Below are 22,653 nucleotides of genomic sequence, written 5' to 3'. Positions count from 1 at the left end.
CGACGCTGGCCCGATGTCCATACTTAACATTGGCTACGCTTCATATAGCAGGGGTAACTTTACGCCTGAAAAAGCCTTACGTAAACGACGTAAAAAAATGCGCCGGGCGGACGTACGTTTCTGAATTGGCGTATCTACCCAATTTACATATTCTACGCGTAAATCTATGGAAGCGCCACCTAGCGGCCAGCGTAAATATGCAACTAAGATACGACGTCTCTTACGCCAGTCGTATCTTAGCTAAATTTCGACGTATCTTACTTTCTGAATACAGAAAGAAGATACGCCGGCGCATCCTAGAATTTACGCGGTGTATCAATAGATACGCCAACGTAAACTCTTTCTGAATCCGGGCCATTATTTTTTATTTTGTTTAGTCGGGTAAATATTATAAATTCAGTCAGTAGGTGGTGCGTGCGAGTTAGATATTCCAGGGTTGTATATTGGTGGTATACTGCTCCACTGAGAATGCAGACCAGAATATCAGGATCTTAGGTTGCACACACACATGCTGAATGACTCATCTAAATGACTCATAGGAAGGACACACCTCTCCTGTCTACAACATGTGCGGACCTACTGCTGTGCTCTGTTATTAGAAATCCCATCATGCTCTTCACACCCAAAATCAAGGGAGCACCCTGTTTTAAATGTATATTGTAACAATAAGTAAAATAAAACTAATTGAGCAAATAACATTTTCCTTCAAATCAAACTTACTTAAGCCTTTCAGGAATTTGTTGACTCCACTGGGCTCTGCCTCAGGTAGCGTCTTTAGGTATTCGCGAGCTCGTACCTCAAAAAGTCCTGAATTGGAAGCACATAAAACAACAAACATAAATTCATATATTTTTACATTATTATATAGAAAGTTACCAAATCTTAAAACTTTTACAAATATGCAGAGAACTCTATTGAGTAACCTCCTGAAAGAACCTATGCCCCTAAATCCATTCCTTTGCCAAAAGCTGGGGTGTTCAAAGGAATAAACCTGTTCATGTTTTGGACCTAGCCAAGATTACAGGTTACATTTTTTTGTAATGGTAAAAAACAGGAAAATAATCTTCATCTGCCCAGTATTACTCATACCACTCAAATAAAAAAGACAGGATTTGCATAAAATTGCAAGAGTTAGGATGTAGAAATTAATTCACAGGTAAGTGAGGAACATATGGTGATTATAAAGTGAACCCTGTTAGCACATGCTTACACAGTAGTTTTTAATATTCTATTTTTAATAGCAAAAGGCCATAGTAGCTCTCACCTTCTCGCTTACATTACACTTTATAAAAAAAAATGCTCGATTCACTTGATTAGTTGAACTGTCAAAATAAATAACTTGGTCCAGTAATGAGATCACTTCTTTGCCTTCCGACCTTTGTAGGAAGCTCTTATGCCCTGTACACACGATCGGAATTTTCAATGGGATAAAATCCAATGGAATTTTCCATCGGAATTCCGTTCAAGATGTCTTGCATACGCGGTAAAGTAAAAAAACTACGATGAGCCGAGAACAATTAAGTTCAATGTTTCGGAGCATGCGTCGACTTGATTCTGAGCATGCATGGTTTTTGCTCCGTCGGAGTTCCACACAGACATTCGGAATTTCCCATCGGAAAAAATAAAACATGTTCTATTTCTAAACTCCGACGGAAAAAAGTCAGATGGGGCCCACACAGGGGGAATATCCGATGAAAAAATTCCGTCTGACTTTCATTGGAAATTCCGATCGTGTGTACAAGGCATTAGGAGGCCTTTTGCTGACATTTTGACAGATTGTTTCTTGACTATATATCACCATTCACCAACAAGAGCAATTTTGTTTAGTAAAATATGCCCTTTTGTCATATGAAAGCTGTTTTACAAAGCAGCAATCGTATGGCAGTATCTGAATGCATCAACACCTATTGTGGAAAATAGTGATTAGTATTCTAATTCTGGCTTTGGATGTTACCTGAGCTAATATTCTTTTATTGAACCAAATACTGTAATTGGCAAGTCAGGTCCCTTTGTGCAAGATACCTATTTTACTATGAAAATGAACGGCAAGTGAAAAATAATTACCCCTTTAAATTTCTGTGAAACAATCTTTGGTTATACTATTTTTTTTATATGTTTGTAATGCTTTTAGGTGCATAGCCAACTGAACTAAAGCTACAAGACATCACTGGTGTTCTCCTTTACCTTTAACGACACTTTTTCGTAACTCCCGATCCTGTGTGAATCCAGCAAACATCTGGGTCTCCATAAAGAGATCAAGGAATTGCCGTACGCTTCTGGAAGTGTGCGACTTGCGAAAAGGCTCTCTTTGGAAAATACGCTCTCCCTTCTCATTCACATACATGTGCAGAGAGTAATGTCCAACAATCTCCACAAAGAACCACACAAAGGCCTCTGATACCAGGGTGTTCAGAGAGACTTCTTCTGGGGGGAACAAAACATAGTAAGTACATGTGACTCTTTTTTTGGATAAATTGAGTGTAATCGTCATATCACTATAAAATTGATTTCAGTTATATGACAATTTATTAGAATATAATTTGGTGATGATAAAATTAATGAGTGTCAAGTCTAATAAGCATAAAACAGCAGCAGCATAATAATTACATTTAATGAGATATCCTAGAAAACATTCAAATTAACTTTCCATCCATTTATCCTGTTTCAAAATTTTAATTTGTCAGGAATTTGGCCTGCACAGAGTCCTGACCTCAACTCTATACAACACCTTTGGAATGAATTAGAGCGAAGACTGGGGACCAGGCCTTCTTGTTCACATCAGTGCCTGACCTCACAAATGCACTTCTGGAAGAATGGTCAAACATTCCCATAGACACTCCTAAACCTTGTGGACAGCCTTCCCAGAAGAGTTGAAGGTGTTATAGCCGCAATGGGTGGGCCAACTCAATATTGAACCCTACGGACTAAGACTGGGATGCCATTAAAGTTCATGTGGGTGTAAAGGTAGGTGTCCCAATACTTTTGGTAATATAGTATATGTATAAAAAGGCTAAAACTTAAATATGTATTTAAAAACATTGTGTATTGGTTTTGCAACTACTAAATGGAATAAGAAGTATCACTATTATAATTAGGAAGTTGCCAAAATCATTAATATTTACATATTTCAAACTTATCTAAAATGTTAACACGTTTAAAATATTTTAAAGTATGTGTATATTAAAGATTTCAGTTAGAATTGTATATATTTTCAGTTATATGAATTGATAATAATATACAGTATACCTATAAATATTGCTTAACATACAAAAGAAACCTATTAAAATTAGGTAATCTATGAGAGATGGAGGAGGTTGGAACTCCTTTCCATACTACACACAGTGGTCGAGAGTTAATGGTGATCATTATATTTGTATAAATTGGGAATGCCATCTAATTAATATTTATAGGTGTACAATGGGGAACATTTATTAATGCAATTGCTCAAGGTACTGTATATAAGTATCTGTTCAGATGCTTTTCAGCTGTATTTAACATAAGCTCCAGCATGTAGAGCAGCTTTATGTCAATTTGGCCAAGACATCATTAGGTGAAATATGTAGCCATTTTGTTCTATTTATTTACATTATATACAGCTTTTATTTGTAGACTTTCAGATTGTTTTATGTTAGAAAGATCAGAGTAGGCATTACTTCTCACCTTCAGTGAAAGTGTGATCATGATCCAGGATATCATTTCTCTGCTCTAGGATCTGGACCAGTGCAGCTTGGAGCTTGCGAGGTAAAATGTCATCTTCATCTGACAACTGTGATTTAAAAAAAAATGAAAAAAAGATAAAGATATTTAAAATATGCATACTTAAAAGTAGAATTTAAAGGGGTTGTAAAGGTTAATTTTTTCTTTTCTAAATAGGTTCCTTTAACCACTACACTACCGGGCGCCGTCAATTGATGGCGACACGATAGCTCTATTATTCTGACAGGACGCAATATGACGTCCTCGTCTTTTAGAGCCACTAGGGGGCCGCGATGTCCGCCTGGCACCCGTGATTGTCCAGTAACTGAGCAGGACCGTGGATCTCTGTGTGTAAACACAGAGATCCACGTCCTGTCAGGGAGAGGAGACCGATGCTGTGTCCCTTGTACATAGGGACACAGATCGGTCACCTCCCCCAGTCAGTCCCCTCCCCCCACAGTAAGAATCACCTTGCAGGGTACACATTTAAACCCCTTCCTCGCCCCCTAGTGTTCAACCCCTTCCCTGCCAGTCACATTTATACAGTAACCAGTGCATATTTATAGCACTGTTCGCTGTATAAATGTGAATGGTCCCAAAAATGTGTCAAAGGTGTCCGATGTGTCCACCATAATGTCGCAGTCAAGAAAAAAAAAGTCGCACATCGCCAACATTACTAGTAAAAAAAAAAATCATAAAAAAAAAAACATAATTATGTCCCCTATTTTGGAGGCGCTATACCAGTCACTATACGCTTATTGCATTTTTTTTTTTACCAAAAAAATGTAGAAGAATACGTATTGGCCTAAACTGAGAAAACATTTTTTTTAAAAAAAAATTGGGGTATTTATTATAGCAAAAAGTAAAAAATATTGTGTTTTTAAAAACCGCAGAGGTGATCAAATACCACCAAAAGAAAGCTATATTTGTGGGAAAAAAGGACGTCAATTTTGTTTGGGAGCCAAGTCACACGATTGCACAATTGTCAGTTAAAGCAATGCAGTGCCGGAAGCTGAAATTTCGCCTTAGCAGGAAGGGGGTATATGTGCCCAGTAAGCAAGTGGTTAAGCTAGTGCATTGTTGGTTCACTTACTTTTTCCTTAGATTTCCCTTCTAAATGTTTTTTTTCTTTGTCTGAATTTCTCACTTCCTGTTTCTCCTCAGTAAGCTTTCCACCATCATCCGAGAGGTGGATAGTCAGCCAGAACAGCTTACTGAACAGCTTACTGAGGAGGAACAGGAAGTGAAAAATTCAGACAAAGAAAAAAAAACTATTTAGAAGGGAAATCGAAGGAAAAGGTAAGTGAACCAACAATGCACTAGCTTAAAGGAACCTATTTAGAAAATAAAAAGTGAACCTTTACAAACCCCTTTAAAGTACAGGCATACGGATACCAAAAATATATTTATTTGCATAGACCAGGGAAGGATAAGAACCCCCATCGTGTTTTTATTGTTGTCTGTGTCGCCACTAGGTAGAGTCACCCTCTTTTGTTCTCGTGACCATTGTTGCCAGAAAAGAAAAGGATAGGTAATACAACATTTTTGAGTTGTCATTAGAACATAAAGGTAAAAAGGGAAAATCTTCCAATAAGAACACTTGTTCTGGTGACAACTGTTTAAGAGGAGAATTCTCCTCCTTTGTAGAGGAGCATTTCCTCAAACTTGTATCTCCAGGCAGGAAGTACAGTGAAATCTCCCCCAATAGGACACAGCCAGCACAAAAATAAAATTAAGCTATAACTTCTCAATCCAAACTAAAAAAAAATGGCTATACATACAGTAGACCTTAATTAATATTTCATCAATATAAAATTAATGTATATACATAAAGCTTATTTTTAGCTGCTACTCTTATCTCTTTTTTTTTATTACAATTTATTCCCTGTTGAACACGTTAAACCTGTTAATGTGTCATTTAGGTGGCAACCTATAAGCAAATGTCCAAATGATAATCTTTATATGGGCATGTCAAATTCAAGGACAAAGGAAAAACGTGCGTTGTGCACTCGGTGCTGTACAGAAAGGTGGAGAGGTTTGGAGGGAAGCCAGATGGTATATCTCTAAAACGCCCACATTGTGGCAGAATGTCCCACGCATCAAACTGAGTTGTCAGTTTGGAAATCAATTTACAAAAGATTGAGCATGTAATCACAGGGCAGGGACTAAAATTCACCGGAACTCAGGTGAATAAAGATGACCTAAATGAATACAATTGTCTAGTTCACAAAAGCATACAGCATACACCTAGAGTGAGTATCACCGCCTATAAGTAACAGACTTATGATCTATTTAGAAACTCTCAATTAATACAGCTAGCTCATTCTCACACATCATATGAATAACATAATAAGTAAGTTATTGATAATGTGGCGAGTCTACATAAAGATCAGGAAAATTCTCACCTGTTGAATGAACTTGTTGCCACATAGATCAACAATTAAAACCTAAAAAGAAAAGAAAAAAACTTTTATAGATACATTTCAAACGGAGGATAGGAGGTATTGAAAAAGCTTATACATGGGACTGGATATGATAATTTGTAAAATGTACAGTTTATTTTGTAGGACTGTGAGCTGAAACAAAACCTACTATGTAGTATTAAATGAAACCGGTGTTTGACCACCCTAAACTGCAAACATGGAAACCTAGTAGAGCTCCCTTAGGCCTCGTACACACGATAGGATAGCAAGAGGACAATGGTCTGAAGGACTGTTTTCATCAGTCAAAACCGATCGTGTGTGGGCCCCATAGGTTATTTAACCTTCGGTTAAAAAAATAGGAACTTGCTTTAAAATTTATGGAAGCCTAACCGATAGGTCAAAACCGATCGTTACTATGCAAAAGCATCGGTTAAAAATCCACGCATGCTCAGAATCAAGTCGACGTATGCTTGGAAGCATTGAACTTCGTTTTTTTCAGCACAACGTTGTGTTTTACGTCACCGCGTTCTGACACGATTGGTTATTTAACCTATGATGTGTAGGCGTGACGGACCATCAGTCAGCTTCATTGGTTAACCTAAGACAACGGTCCTTCAGACCGTTGTCCTCTGGTTAACCTATCGTGTGTATGAGGCCTTAGAGTTCTGACACCCGGAGGGCTCTAATATGCAAATAGTGACTTCCGTTCCTAAAGTTTTGCTTCACCCTACCCCTCCCACCACCTGGTGTCTACACCAGTGGTCAGTGAAGATGTCCATCACAAGGATGAATGGGAGAGCCAGACAGGGATGCAGGAGTACTTGTGGCGTGTTATATGGAATGTGATTCTAAAGTGCAGGCAAGGGCCTGCTATACATGTCTGCCTGCATAATGAACACAAGTTTACATTAATATTATGGAGTATGCACCAGATGGTGAGAGAATTAAAAAAGGGGGCAGCACTAAAAAAATAAAAAAAGCCAGTGAGTAATTGATTAACAATATGGGATTTGGGTTGACTGATGTTCTAAGCTAAGAGTAATACATAATAATACATTTGTGTTTAATACATAGTAGAGTGGTTGTGATTTAATATGAATTGACTAATGCCCCGTACACACAATCAGGCTTTTGCCCGGCCAAACTAACATCGGAATTCCAACAGAGTAAAAGAGAACATGTTCTCTATCTAAACTCCGATGGAATTCCTCGGAAAAAAGTCAGATGGGGCATATACACGGTTGGAATTTCCGATGGAAAAAGTCAGTCGGACTTTTTCCATCGGAAATTCCGATCGTGTGTACGGGGCTTTAGTCATTATACAAGGTACCTGAAGTATTGTTCTATTATATAATGATATATATACATTTAGAAGACAGCAATATGGTGAGATGCAACAATCTGACATTCTCAGATGCACCAGAAATAGTTCTGATTTACACCATCTGATATTTATTCTAACGGTCTCTTATTTTCTATTACAAGATTTGAGATGTGAGCAACTTTAATATTAATTTTACTAATTGAAGGAAAAAAAAAAACACTAGTTTACCCACCTCTTCAATAGGGAGGTCATTTAGCAGAGGCAATGAGCACGACAGAATACCAATAAGGAATGGAGTGGGAGAACACACAATGTCAATCATGGAAGCTGGAAGGACAGGGATGTAGGTGTGCTGCCAGGTGAATGGATAAAGCATTGCAACCACTGCATGAGCACATTTGGATAGTGTGCTGGAGAGAGAAAAAAAAAGTAATATCATTAAAATTGTCTCACAAAGAACTGCATATTTTTTTACCGATATAAAAGATAACGATAGTCTCAAGGAAACAGGTAGAATGGCAATAGGGAAGGTTATAACAACGAATATAATGTTACAAAAAAGTAAAGGTTTAAAAACAAAATGCACTAAAAAATAGAAAGCATTACATTCAATTGCTCTCTCACCTAAGATTGTCAGCTACAAAGATAACCCGTCTCTCAAGCAAAAGTGAAGCAAAGACTTTAATAAGATGGCAAACACTGAGACACTTGAACAAGCAGTCAAAGTCTACATGTTCCAGACGGGAGTCCATTGGCCGACACAGATCAATGACCTGCAGAAGAGGAGGAGAGGCATACAGACACATTATGAGCAGATATATAAATAATGTATTTAAAATGTTTATTTCATGGAGTTTAAAAGTTATTTTCATAGAATGTTTAATGGTATATTTAAAGAAAACCGGCCACTTTTACTTTAGTTAATATTGCTGTGTTACAATCTCAATGTTCATTGTTTTTTCCCATCTACTCTGTATAAAAGGAGTTGAAGTTTGTAATGTAACATACCTACTATGCATGAAATGGATATTGCATTGAGACACAAGGTTTCATTACACTGCTATTTATTTTCTGTTCTTTATTTAGTACCATATTATTGATAATTTGTATTTTTTTTTATATAGTAGCAAGGTTGTAATTGCAACAGGAAGTACGGTAATTTAATATGAACATATTTGGTTATTTTACACTGTCCTCGATGTAATACTAATGATATATGGTAAAAACTTGAATATCTGTGTCAGTAATTACACAATGCTACAATTTACTTTATATTTGACATATAAGCTCATGGTATATATTAAGGACTTTAAAAGACTGATTCATGTTAAGGTTGGCCATACACAGACATCTCCCAGATAATAAGGGATCTGCCTACACACATCACCACTATTTCTCCAAGTTGGCCAACTTTCTGTGCCGTAGAACAGTGCTCTGTTTTATGTATAGAATTAGGCTCCATGCACACTGGAAGCTAAAAAAAAAAAACTATAAAAAACAGCAGTAGCTTTGCAGGGAGCCTTTCAACGTTTTTTAGAGTTTTTGCAAAATCGTTTATTAGCGTTGCTTTCTTTTTTTTTTCAATGGATAAAAAAATATTAGCTTTTTTTCGCGCTGAAAAATTGCACTTTGAAAGCAAATTTCTGGCGTTTAGAAGAAAGCCAATAAACTCCACTGCTCATTAACACTAAAAAACTTCCATATGCATCCATGACACATAGGCTAACATAGAGTGCAGTTTATGGGCTTTAAAAAAAAAAAGCCAAACACGACAATAAACTACAGTTTATCAGCTTCAGTGTGCATGGAGCCCTATGAATGGTTGCTGAGAGTTTATTCCAAATGTTCATAAAGAGCACTTTGAACATTTTTTTCTTTCTCAGGTTCTATCATATACCAGTATGAATATGTTTCCAACAGGGTGCTTAAAAGGCAAGTTCACCTTTACAGAAAAATCTGTAAGGTGAATTTACACTGGATCCCCCTCCCCATCGCACCCGGTCCCGCCGACCTGAAGTCTGACGATCACCCACTCTGACACATCGGGTCACCCCTTTACCGGAGATTAGAAATCCCTTCAGCTCAACCTTCTAAATGTACCTTGTAAAAGTACGTATAGGAGGCATTTTAATTGGTCGGCGCTGACCAATCAGAACCCGCGTAGCCTCTCCTGTCAGCGCTGGAGAAGAGGAGGGAAAGCCGCAGGGATTTCAAATCCCCAGACCGGTAAAGCGGCAACCCGATGTGTCAGAATGGGTGATCTCGGGACTTCAGGTCAGCGGGACCGGGTGAGATGGGGAGTGGTTCCCACGTCAGTTCACCTTACAGATTTCCACCGTCATATTTTTTGTTTTTATTCAACCAGCATGTTGAACAAAAGAAAATTACTTGATTTCCCCATCTACAAATTTGATGAGGAATCCCTCCTGCTGCACTATTGTATTCTGACACTGATCAAAACCGCCGACTATAGCCAGCAGCTAGTGCGTGAGGCCAACTTAACCATTACTGTTGGAGGTGCTTTTTGACACACACAGAGACTTCCCAACTTGATAAAAAATTGCTGTAAATGCATGCATTGATCACATCCCTTCTATGAAGAAGAAAGGGAAAACAGCTGTGTACCACATTAGTCAATCAGCAGAGTAGGAGAAAACATTGCATTGGTATCAGCAGAGCAGGGATGCAGCTGTGTTACTACCCATCTTCCTGTGTGAGAGATATCTGCTTGTCTATAGCTAACCTTAGCGTAAACAGTTATAAAGGTAATAATACCTCATTTCCTGATCCTGGTAGAAAGCTCTTTACTGTTATGGTTCGTCCAGGTGCAGGGAATGGAGCTTCCATGACGCTTCGCATAAATGGAGACACCAGAGCTGGAGACATTTCTCTCCTCTTCTCTACTTCATCTAAGATCTAATTGAAGTTGAAGGAGAAAGACATTTTTATAAGCTTATAGGAAAAATTAGAACATTGACAACAGGACTAAATATTGTGAATTATGACTTTATAACACGTAATTTAATAAGTTATGGAATTTTGCATTTTTTGGGCAGCTAGTTCATTATGTCTCCTGCCTATCTCTAGACAGCCAACTTGCTATTAATAAATTAAAGTACACACAGTGATTTTGACAAGAAAAAAAAAGGGGGTCTTCTAGGAAAAAGAAAAAACGCATTTAAGGAGTCCAGCATAATTAACAAATAAGTACAGGAAGACACTTAAAATATTTTTTAATAAGCTTTTGGTTGTAACTGGGCTTTTAGTTTTATACTGATGCAAGTATAGCACATGAATGTTTTACTGCAAATGTATCCTTAACGCAGGCCATAAATGGATCAAAATTAGATCCATTTATGGGCAGGCTGGTTGTACAGAAGTTGAACTCTCAACTTGGTCCTGTACAACCAAATCAATCTGATGGAAACTCAATCAGTGCCACCAGCTATAGCTGTCAGTGCTGATGAGTGTATTCTAATGGTGGGAAAGCCTCCCCGCTGTCATAATACAATAGCTCCACTGGAGGGATTCCCCTATCCACATCAAGTACATGGAACCATGTATGGCCTACCTAAGACTTACCTTAGAAAACAGATTGAAACAGCCCAGACGGCTTACTATGCAGTAAACTTCAGGCAGACGTTTCCCTTTACCTTGTGGCTAAAATAAGAGGAGAACAAAATTATTGCTTTCATGTTTTTTTTTCTTTGAAACATAATCTACAGTATAAGAAACATTTAAATGGTACATGCTAATATTGACAATTGTATCATTGCATAAATATTGGGCCAGTTTTTCTCTTTTTTTTTTTTTTTAAAGTGACTTTGTAAGACTGAAAACAATTAAGTCTTTAATAATTGATTCTACCAGTGAACGTAAACATGTTATATTGTGTGAAAAAGCTACTAATGACACTTCCAGAATTGTAAATGTCACTATAGCTCTTCCACTTATAATGCCTTTTCAAAATATCTACCCCTATGTTTTGGCAACAATTCATACTTTCAGCAGTGTAAATCGTAGAATTAACACCTATGAAGCCTACCTGACAACTTGATGGGATTATGCAACAAGAACATAGGGCCAGATTCTCAGACGAGATACGCCGGAGTATCTACTGATACTCCGGCGTATTTTCAAATTTGCCACGTCGTATCGTTATTTGTGATTCACAAACAAGATACGACGGCTTTTGGCTAAGATCCGACAGGCTTACGGCTTTGTACGCCTTCGGATCTTAGGCTGCAATACTTCGGCCGCCGCTGGGTGGAGTTCGCGTCGTTTTCCTGCGTCGGGTATGCTAATGAGCATTTACGGCGATCCACGACGGTTTTCACGTTCGTTACGTCGCCGCTAGTAATTTTTTCCCGTCGCAAAGTTAAGGCTCGTTTTACATGCCTTAACTTTACACGAGCCATGTTAAAGTATGGCCGTCGTTTCCGCTTCGAATTTCAAATTTTTTTTTTGCGTAAGACCACCGGGAATACGAAAGTACGTTACGCACGTCGCCGTTCCAAAAAATTACATCACTTCGCGCAAAGCATGGCGGGAATTTCCTAACGGAGCATGCGCAGTACGTCCGGCGTGGGAGCGCGCCTAATTTAAATGGTACACGCCCCATTTGAATTGGGCGGGCTTGCGCCGGACGTGTTTACGATACACTGCCGCAAGTTTACAGGTAAGTGTTTTGTGAATCAGGCACTTACGCTGAAAACTTGCGGCGGTGTAACATAAATGGGATACGTTACGCCGCCGCTAGTGTACGTGAATCTGGCCCATAGTTCCAGAATTCTCACACCTAGCTGTTCTTGGACAAGAATATCAATAATTGTCCCTCAGGATAGAGGAGAGACATTTGGAATATTTAAGGCCCCGTACACACGGTCGGACAAAACCTATGAGAATGGACCGAGGTTCAGTTTCATCGGTCCAAACCGACCGTGTGTATAGCCCATCTGTCTGTTTTCCTTCGGTCCAAAATTTTAAAACATGCTTCAAAACCGAACCGATGGACCGCTGCCCAATCGGTCCAAGTACAGAAAAGCATCGGTTCAAAACCTGTGCATGCTCAGAATCAAGTCGACGCATGCTTGGAAGCATTGAACTTCGTTTTATTCAGCACGTCGTGTGTGTGACGTCACCGCGTTCTGACCCGATCGGTTTTTGGAACGATGGTGTGTACGCACATCAGACCATCAGGCCACTTCAGCGGTGAACCAATGAAAACGGTCTGTCGGACCATTCTCATCAGTTTGGAACGACCGTGTGTACGGGGCCTAAGGTGTATTACCTCTCAAAGTATACACAAATTTTGTTAAAATCCAAAAACGTTGGTTACATTAAAAAGAAAAGATAAAAAAACATACCATACATAGTATCTCATCTTAGTGAATAAAACCCCACCACAGCATAATATCAATCTCATTGGTCCAGCCCAAAAACAGTCATAATTATACCCATGTGAAGAAACCGTATACACTATATACTATGTAATAAATGAAAAGATAGTCTGTGGAAAAATTTTCCCTCAACACATTTTGCTGAGTGCTTCTTCAGAGCAGTAATGATAAAAGTGTTTTACCATTTCTCCTGCTGGGGACGCATGGACTTATTGGGTTTTTATAAATATTCAATTAAACATTTGCCACAGGGGATCTACCCTGGGTTTACATCTATGAGCCTGTTTGTTTCCAAAAAAAAACAAAAAAACTTCTACTTTTTTGGGATTGGGTTTAGCGCCTGTCCTACTGCCCCGTTTCCCTCTGTGTGCCCTGGGTGCATTGTTTCCAAGTTCCTTATGGTCCTTATAGAGGGATCACTTTGATATTTTCTTGTTGAATGCCCCTCTCCTGAAGAAGCAGTTGGTGAAACGCATGTATTCTTCCGTAGCCTACCTTTTCATTCATTACACTGGCCCTACATACACTAGGAAAATTTGTAAAAATTACAAAGTTTTCAATAAAAAGGTAATCAAATGGATTTCGACAACCAACAATGATTGTTTCACATTCTTGATAGACAAGGCTGTGCACAGAGAATGCTAGTATGCAGGCAGCTACAACATCAAGCCAGCCACTCACTGAACAACCCAGAATTACAAAGTAACAGGCATTTTTTAAGTGGGTAACAGTCTGTGCTCACTAACTACTTTCTATTTCTAAATAATAGGAGCAGTTCCCTTTTTTTATTTTTATTTTGATATTTCACTAGGTTTCCATATAATTTCTTACATAACTCAAAGAAAACACTATATAAGCATTTGTTAAGCAGTTAAAACGGTCATCCATATATGAACCAAACTTTCCATTTTATTATAACCAACACCCATAAAGAAAAAGTGATTCTTACCAGAAGCTTCCTACAGTAGCCAAACCACCTGCTGCCATCTTCACCAGTCAGTACAAATGAAAAGGTTTCACTAAAAAATAGACATTTTTGCAAGGTTATAGAGCTGAATCTTTTTCACAGATGTAAAAATACAGTAAACGTACTGATATGTACAGGGTAGTAAAAAGTATGCCATCTTTTTTTTTTTATTACCGATAACAAAAATGTTATTTTAAAGCACAACAGATTATAGATTTCAAAACAATTACCTCTTAAAATTTGATGCAGGAGCCCAGTCTTTTGAATCAGGGAAACAAAACTGTGGAATGACTTTTAACCTCTCCTCTGTGTCTTTAGATTGCTTCAGTGGATGATCATTCTGTTGAAAATGTCAAGAAGCATAAATAATATAAATATAACGGCAGGTAGTTAAAAAATCAATATTACCTAATCAGGACCTTTTATGCTATAACAGGTAAGAAAACCCCCTCTAGGTGTGGTAAGAGAATATGCTCCTGAGATTTTCTTCTTGCTCTGAGATATTGAATTTTGCATTATATCACCGTGTAGTAAAGCAAGGTAAGGCTGCACTGGTGAGGAGAACAAGATGAAATATGTACTGGTTCTATTAGCACTAAGAATAGCTATGCCCAAGAACAAAAATGCAGCATATTACAGCTTACCGTCCTTAAATGTGGTGGCTGCATAGGTTTTCTTTTTTTTTTTTTAAGCCAAGAACATTTTCAGAAAAGTTTACAAAATACTTGTTGACCCTAGCATATATGTTTTGTCCTTCCGACCGTCGCATACAGCGCGTCACGAGTTGCCGAAAGTAGCCGAATGTCTGTGCTTTGGTGCCGTATAGAGCCGCACCGACGTTCGGCTTCTTTCGGCAACTCGCGACGCTCTGTATGCGACGGTCGGAAGGCTGTGAATCAAATAGGAACGCCCAGTCCCGAAGACCATACCCGGAAGCGGCGGAGAACATCTATCTCTAAAACGGTAAGTACTGCATTGATTTAAAAAAAAACACCCGATTGTGCTTCCCGTAATTAGCCTCAATCTAATGTTATATTTTTTTTTCGGGTGAACCCCCGCTTTAAACCCATAACATCCACCTTTAGCATCTCTTGATGGCATAACTTGTTAATTAGGAGAAGTGAAAATAAATGAATGGTACTTTTAACACATAAATATTATGAAACTATTTAATCATTTAAAAAAAACTTTACCTTACTGGGGTACTGCTGTGTTATATAGGGAACATAGGTATCTCCCGATGGCTTCTTCTGCAGAGAGACAACCACGAACAGTTCAAAGAGTTGCTGTTCTTGAAGTTCAATAAGGTCCCGCTCCAGAGTCTGGTAGTGTGGGTTACGCTTCAGGGAATTCTGAACATGAGCCAAACGCTTATTGTGTTCTGCATAAGACATTAATGAACATTGATTCAACTTTGTTTCATGCTTAATTATTTATTTATTTTTACTTTGTTAAATGAAGCTTCCAATATTTTAAGCCATTGTGTCCTTTTTTAAACCATAATGCTTGCTTAAACATCTCAGAACCCAAGGGAGTGTAAACTTTATTTTTCTGCTCTCGGTTCCTTGTAAATCAGCTGTTGAGAAACATTGTCATGGGCGTCAGAAGATTAGTGAAGATGGCCTAGGAGTCCTGCCCAGTCATCAAGTAAACACATGTTCCACCTTCTCATCTATGATAACTAGGCTGGTCCATCAAGAAAGACAAGGTTTTCTGGATTTATAAAACCATTGTCTTGTTTAGCTTTTGATTTTTTCAAAAGAGATTGGCTAATTTCATTAATAGCCCGTTTTCAAGTAAATTATGGGAAATCTGTGACAAAGACAAATTTTCTTGCGTTACAAGGAAAGGGAGTGGTGGAGACTTAATATACAAGGGCTGATAAAAAAAAAAAAAACAGAAGCTATTCTGGTTCACACACGTGATGTTTATTTTATCCTAAATTATACAAAGGACAAGGCAAATTGATTTAAAGTGGCTTTCGGGTCACAATAATTGTATCAGTATTACACACTGCCAGCACCAAAATAGCAACCTCCCAAGCATAGCATTCTTATCTGGCTTACCCCTGTTCTCCAGAATGCACTGCTACAGACATGGGCTAACCATCAAGGATATAACTAACCCTTCCCTCTCGAACCAGAACCTAAGCAAATGCTTTTGCTTTCGATACACTTTAAACGCATACCGTTTTTGACATTACACTTTTTTATTAATTTCTTTGCTTACTTTTTTGACGATCCTCTGCCTCACTTTCTGACTCGCTTGCATCACCTGCAAAATAAGAAATGGCAACAATGATCAGTAAATATACAACATTGTTTCAATTCATATCTTAACATATATTAGATTACTTTGTTTTCAACTAATGCATTTTGTATATGGCAAGGTCATCAGAGGCTGATCCTTTAATAGGGCAGATATCTTAACAGCATCCATACAGATGGGCTGAGAATGATGTTAAAAATCCCTTCTATAGAGCAAGGTTAATATGGCTTGTAAATAGCATTCTACGGCTCTACATTTGTACTATGAAGCTGTATATTACACTGCTTAGTGATACGTGAAGAATTAAATCATAAAGAGACTTACCTTTGGATGAAGTTGTGTCTTGTCCATTAAATGTCTGGACTTTGACCTTCTTCTTTCCACGCTTTGTATCAAAGATATCTTGAATTTTCATTACCAGCTGTGCAAAATAAATTAATACATTTAAGTATATAAATTACAGATTGTACCATGTTGGTTATTGTCAAGCTACACAAAAGTACCCAAATATCACATTTTAATTGGTATGTTGTTGAAGTGGATCGAAACCGTATGGATTTTGGGGGAAACCCACACCAATTTTTATTTTATTTTTTTACATTTTAGCATGGAGTTCCCTTCAAAATCAGTTCCCCTTATTGGTTAACCCCTTCACTGCCAGTCACATTTACACAGTAAATCGGTGCATTTTTATAGCACTGATTGCTGTATAAATGGGAATGGTCCCAAAATAGCGCCAAAAGTGTCCAATGTGTCCGCCATAATGTCGCAGTCACGATAAAAATTGCTGATCGCTGCCATTACTAGTAAAAAAAATATTAATAAAAATGCCATAAAACTATTCCCTATTTTGTAAACGCTATAACCTTTGCGCAAACCAATCAATAAATGTTTGTTTTACCAAAAATATGTAGAAGAATACCTATCGGCCTAAACTGAGGATTTTTTTTATATATATATATATATATATATATATATATATATATATATATATATATATATATATATATATATAATTTGGGGGATATTTATTATAGCAAGAAGTAAAAAATATCTATTTTTTTTCAAAATTGGCGTTCTATTTTTGTTTATAGCGCAAAAAAATAAAAACGCAGAGGTGATCAAATACCACCAAAAGAAAGGTCTATTTGTAGGAAAAAAAAGGAAGTAAATTTTGTTTGGGAACCACGTCGCACGACCGCCCAACTGTCAGTTAAACCGACGCAGTGCTGAATCGCAAATAGTGCTCTGGTCTTTGGCCAGCCAAATGGTCCGGGGCAGAAGTGGTTAAAATCACTGCTCCTGAAAAAACTGTAGTTTTTTTTGCATTGATATATGTCCCATAGGGCAGTACCCGTGTCCCCATACACTTTTTATGGCAATAACGTGCAAATAAGCCTTTAAAATGAGCACTTCTGATTTTTCATGTTCGTGTCCCATTGACTTTAATAGGGTTCACATGTTCGCTCAAACTTTTTGCCTGTTCGCATGTTCTGGTGCGAACCGAACCGCACCAAGAGGGGGGGGGGGTTGTTCGGCTCATCCCTACCAGTGAAATCTTTTCCTGCCTGGGAATGAAAGTCCAAGTGATGCTGCTAAAGCTGTTCCGTTTCGTCTCATTCCATAGATTTGTAAATATTCGTAATTTCGTAAGACTCAAGTTTTCCTATTTGGACCCGTTCGTATTTTCGGAACAGTTTAATTTTCGTTTATACTGAATAATTCGTAATTCTGTCCAATTTATTTTCGTTGATTCGAAATTCGTAATTTTGTTAGATAATAATTTTTGTTTAATGGATTCGTAATTTTGTACTTTCGTAAATACATTGCAACACACGGCTAATCCATATTAAGATATACTTTCTCTTAAGCCCCGTACACACGGTTGGACTTTTTTCCAACAAACGTCAAAATTAGCGTTTTCCAAAAAATCCGACCGTGTGTACACTCTATCGGACAAACTTTTTCGGTTTCAAAAGTCCGGCCAACTCCCTTCAGACAAAAATCCACGGAAAAGTTTGTTTGCAGTCCGATCGTGTGTACGAGGCTTTAAACTGTACAATGTGACTCAGCACAAAAGAGATAAGCTGATTGGCTAAGATATTAAGTAATCACTCACTAACTACACTGCCCAGTGCCCATTCGAAAGAAAGATACAAGTACACAAATTTACGAACAGACAAAGAAACGGATTTACAAAACACACAAATGAAAATACGAACATACGAATGAAAATACGAACAGACAAAGGATTTAAAATACGGAAGGCAAATCATTTGTTATAGATGTCATTTTCGTTCTTTTGCTTTTTCGGTGTTTCGTATTATAGTGAGATTGTCCAATCATACGTTCGTATTTTCGGGTCTTTCAGCTTTTCGGATGTTCGAATTGATACGAATGTACAAAAACGAACAAATTTGTACGAAAATCCATTCGTTACGAACGGGAACGCACATGTCTACTGTTAATGTGTTTTTAATGCGCAGGCTTCGCGTGCACTTAATGTCAGAAATATTAATGCAAAACAATTACAAGGGTCAGCGGTAGTCCGTGAGAAGTATTCCACACCCAATAAAAAAAGCTACAACAGATTTTAGAAGCTGGCAAAAGAGAAATACATTTAGTAGAGGCCACACATTGTATCGAAGAGATAACCAGTTATGGCAGGAAGTATCTTTTGTGCGTTTCCTTCTTTAAAGTATACATCCTGTGCAGTTGACTTAATTTAGTTGACTAGTAGGCTTGTAAACACAAAATTAAAATCTATACTGTTACAGGGAATTCCCAATGATCCTACATGTTAGTTAGTATGCAGGAAGCATTATAAAAGGCATAACATCTGTAAAATAACTAAAGTGTTTTATAAAATACATCCCCTAAGAGTGAACATGAGAAATTTGCTTTACTCAGCGGACAACAACAAGATACTTATTTTTCGCAGGGATTCCTGTTCATTCATCTCTCTGAAAGGAAATGGGATGTGAAAGTTCACATCCCCACTTCCATGGTACTGCTGTGTGCTTGGATAGTTGTGCAGGTTCCTCTAGTGATCTCAGAAAACAGTAGCCAACAGAAATACAGTAAGAGACTAAATTCACAAATATCAACCGCTTGCCGACCAGCCGCCGCAGTTTTACTGCGGCAGGTCGGCTCTGCTGGGCGAGATCACGTAGATCTACGTCATCTCGCCGTTCAGCCAGTAGGGGCGTGCGCGCGCCCCACGCTCACCCCTAACGCCGACGCACGTGCCTGGCGGGCGCGATCACCGCCGGGCACCGGCGTTCGCTCGTTACAGAGCGAGAACCAGGAGCTCCCGGTCCTGTCAGGGGGAGAAATGCCTGATTGTCTGTTCATACACTGTATGAACAGCGATCAGTCATTTCCCCAAGTCAGTCCACCCCCCCTTCAGTTAGAACACACCCAGGGAACATACTTAACCCCTTCCTCGCCCTCTAGTGTTAACCCCTTCTCTGCCAGTGGCATTTTTACAGTAATCAATGGATTTTTATAGCACTGATCGCTATAAAAATGCCAATGGTCCCAAAAATGTGTCAAAAGTGTCCGCCATAATGTCGCAGTACCGATAAAAATCGCTGATCGCCGCCATTACTAATAAAAAAAAATATATTAATAAAAATGCCATAAAACTATCCCCTATTTTGTAAACGCTATAACTTTTGCGCAAACCAATCAATAAACGCTTATTGCGATTTTTTTTACAAAAAATATGTAGAAGAATACGTATCGGCCTAAACTGAGGAAAAATAAATGTTTTTAATATATTTCTGGGGGATATTTATTACAGCAAAAAAAATTATTTTTTTCAAAATTGTCGCTCTATTTTTGTTTATAGCGCAAAAAATAAAAACCGTAGAGGTGATCAAATACCACCAAAAGAAAGCTCTATTTGTGGGAAAAAAAGGACGCCAATTTTGTTTGGGAGCCACGTCGCACGACCGTGCAATTGTCAGTTAAAGCAACGCAGTGCCGAATCGCGTGGCCTGGTCTTTGACCAGCAATATGGTCCGGGGCTGAAGTGGTGGGAGTTATTTTCCTACAAGATTGTAAATGATGGTCACAAGGTTAAAATAAAAAGTGTGTTACGTCCTTTTCAATAGGACTACCAGTTTATCATTGTTAATACACATTTTCTTTGAAGATGTCGACTCAGATATTTTATATAATATGGATGATCTTGTTGACCATTCATCTGATCTGGCTTTATGCCATGCCTTGCATTATTTTGTACTAAGTCTAGTAAACAAAATTCGAGAAACAAACTGCATTTGAATCGATTTTTGTTTATTCATTACAGTATTTGTCCCAAAAAAATTAGAAGAGCAAGACCACGCATGCTCAGAACCTAAAGAACACATTACATTATTTCCCAAGTTGTATTCCGTCCTATAAGAATTTTCATAAGTTTAGTAACCTCTTTATTTTCGATATGAGACTAGCGTGTAAAAAAAAAAAAAGCAGATGATCATTCGTCTGATATTCTCATTGTGTGTACAAGGCTTTACATTTTTAGAGGGTGACTATGGACCAAGCTCTTATCTATCCTATTGTTCCTTGTACATAGTAGGCAAGGTTGAAAAACGAAAGTCCATCAAGTCCAACCTATGTGTGATTTTTTTGTCAGTAATGCATTGTATATCCCTGTATGTTGTGGTCGTTCTTATCTAATCATTTTTTGAAATTCTCAATGCTCCCCCACTGAAACCACTACCTGTTGAAGAGAATTCTACATTATAACTGCTCTTACAGTAAAGAACCCTCAACGCAGTTTAAGGTTAAACCACTTTTCTTCAAATTTTAGTGAATGGCCGCATGTCTTATTAATTTCTCTTTTGCAGAAATGTTTTATCTCTATTGTGGGGTCCCCAGTACGGTATTTGTACATTGAAATCATATCCCCTCTCAAGCGTCTTCTCCAAGTAGAATAAGTTCAGTGCTCTTAACCTTTCATCATAACTAACGTCCTCCAGTCCCTTTATTAGTTTTGTTGCCCTTCTCTGTACTCGCCCCATTTCCAGCACATCCTTCCAGAGGACTTGTGCCCAGAACTGGATGGCATACTCCATGTGCAGCCAGACCAGAGTCATGTAGAGTGGGAGAATTTTCATTTTATCTCTAGAGTTAATCCCCTTTTTAATGTTTTTTACATGCTTTATAATCTTTTCCAGAAAATAATTAAACATATATATATATATATATATATAATAAAAAAAAGTGTTTTAGGCAGCCCATAGATGCAAATATCTTTCCTGCAGCCATGGGGAAAGATATTTGCATGATTCCCCCATCAACACAAACAGTGTTGACAGGGGCGTAGAAACCCAGTGAAGACAGTGATTATCGGCTAGCGATAATTGCAAGCGAATCCGGCAGGCTGGTCGTACTCAAGCTGATCTATTGATCAACTTGGAACATTTAGCATGCCCATTAACGGTTTAAATCTCAGCCGGGTTCTGCTGAACCAGTGTGTATGGCTGGCCTTAAAGCTTTGTGAATTAAGTTATTGGTCATTTACTATTTTGTCTATTGTCTGATATTGGACAATGGTATTCTGAAGCATGGAGGAAGAAAAAGGAAGAGGTAAAGTAATTCTGGCTTGGTAACATTTAAAACAAGTGTTGAATTATCTTTGTTAACTTTGTTGTTAGTCAGGCCTGTGCATTTAACTTGGAATAATAATCCCTTTCATTTACTACCTTAGAAGATAATTATTATGGTAATAAGGGAAAGTGTATAATTACAAAGTTTGTCTGGAGTATAAAGTATAAAGATTGAATAATAGGCAAAAATTATTAACAGGCGTTCCTTGTTTCCTTAGCTCTGAAAATCATATTCAGCCTCATTGGATTTTTTCTTTGTGCTGGGAATATTACAGCTTTAAGGCCTCATTCACACGCATTGAAAAAACTGCAATTATATGCCTTTATTTCTAATGCCATAAAAATGATTATATGCCTTTGCCTATGCATTGTGTATGTAGGCTAAGAAACGACAGTACAGGAGGAGACTATTACAAAAGGTATGATGCTGCCAAGGTTAAGCATGCTAGTGCCATCTACTATGTCTGTAAATACTGTAAATGTATCAGTGGAAATTAAAGCATATATAAAACAAAAAACGCAATACATTTTTTTGACGTGCATTGCTGCATGCTTTGCTGCAACGTTAGTCCATTACCAATGTGCACCGGAGTGGAATGAATGATACTGCATTGCGCCAACACAATTAATGTGCATTGCAGTAAAGTGTGCAGGAACGCGTGCATTACTGCAACAATGTAGTGTGAATGGGCCCTTAATATATCATGCTGCATACTGGGACATATCAACAGCAAAACCACAAATCCTACATACCCTCGGGAACTTCTTTTTCTTCTTTGCAGTCTCTCCTCCGCTTTTGAACACTTTCCACTCCATCAATGTTACTGGTAAGGTAGAATCCTTTGCGGACTTCTTGTGAATGTACAGCTTGGTACTTTTCAGCTCCAATGTCTGCCTTTTTAAAAAGTTTCTTGATGGAATCTGAAAAATTATTGGATTTTCTAGTTATAGATTATCA

General features: G+C 38.0%; 1 protein-coding gene across 2 annotated transcripts in view; it reads right to left on the bottom strand.

Annotated features, from left to right (window-relative positions):
* DENND2C (DENN domain containing 2C) overlaps nt 1-22,653 on the bottom strand; it is a 51,469-nt gene that overhangs the window by 1,648 nt on the left and 27,168 nt on the right. The window contains exons 5-18 of one of the 2 annotated variants that reach the window (XM_040337439.1): nt 22,449-22,616; nt 16,402-16,498; nt 16,039-16,083; nt 15,003-15,190; nt 14,040-14,149; nt 13,792-13,861; nt 11,026-11,103; nt 10,219-10,359; nt 8,068-8,216; nt 7,676-7,853; nt 6,102-6,143; nt 3,661-3,766; nt 2,185-2,421; nt 721-807 (exon numbers count right to left, since the gene is read on the bottom strand). In XM_040337439.1, the coding sequence (XP_040193373.1) occupies nt 721-807; nt 2,185-2,421; nt 3,661-3,766; nt 6,102-6,143; nt 7,676-7,853; nt 8,068-8,216; nt 10,219-10,359; nt 11,026-11,103; nt 13,792-13,861; nt 14,040-14,149; nt 15,003-15,190; nt 16,039-16,083; nt 16,402-16,498; nt 22,449-22,616 (1,696 nt within the window). Of the gene's footprint in view, nt 1-720; nt 808-2,184; nt 2,425-3,660; nt 3,767-6,101; nt 6,144-7,675; nt 7,854-8,067; nt 8,217-10,218; nt 10,360-11,025; nt 11,104-13,791; nt 13,862-14,039; nt 14,150-15,002; nt 15,191-16,038; nt 16,084-16,401; nt 16,499-22,448; nt 22,617-22,653 lie in introns of both variants that reach the window. The other variant, XM_040337438.1, reaches the window with a different exon arrangement.

This window comes from Rana temporaria, chromosome 2 (genome assembly GCF_905171775.1).
Source record: "Rana temporaria chromosome 2, aRanTem1.1, whole genome shotgun sequence".
Lineage (NCBI taxonomy): Eukaryota > Metazoa > Chordata > Amphibia > Anura > Ranidae > Rana > Rana temporaria.
The sequence above is the reverse complement of the archived record's forward strand: the minus strand, read 5'-3'. Positions and strand labels throughout refer to the sequence as shown.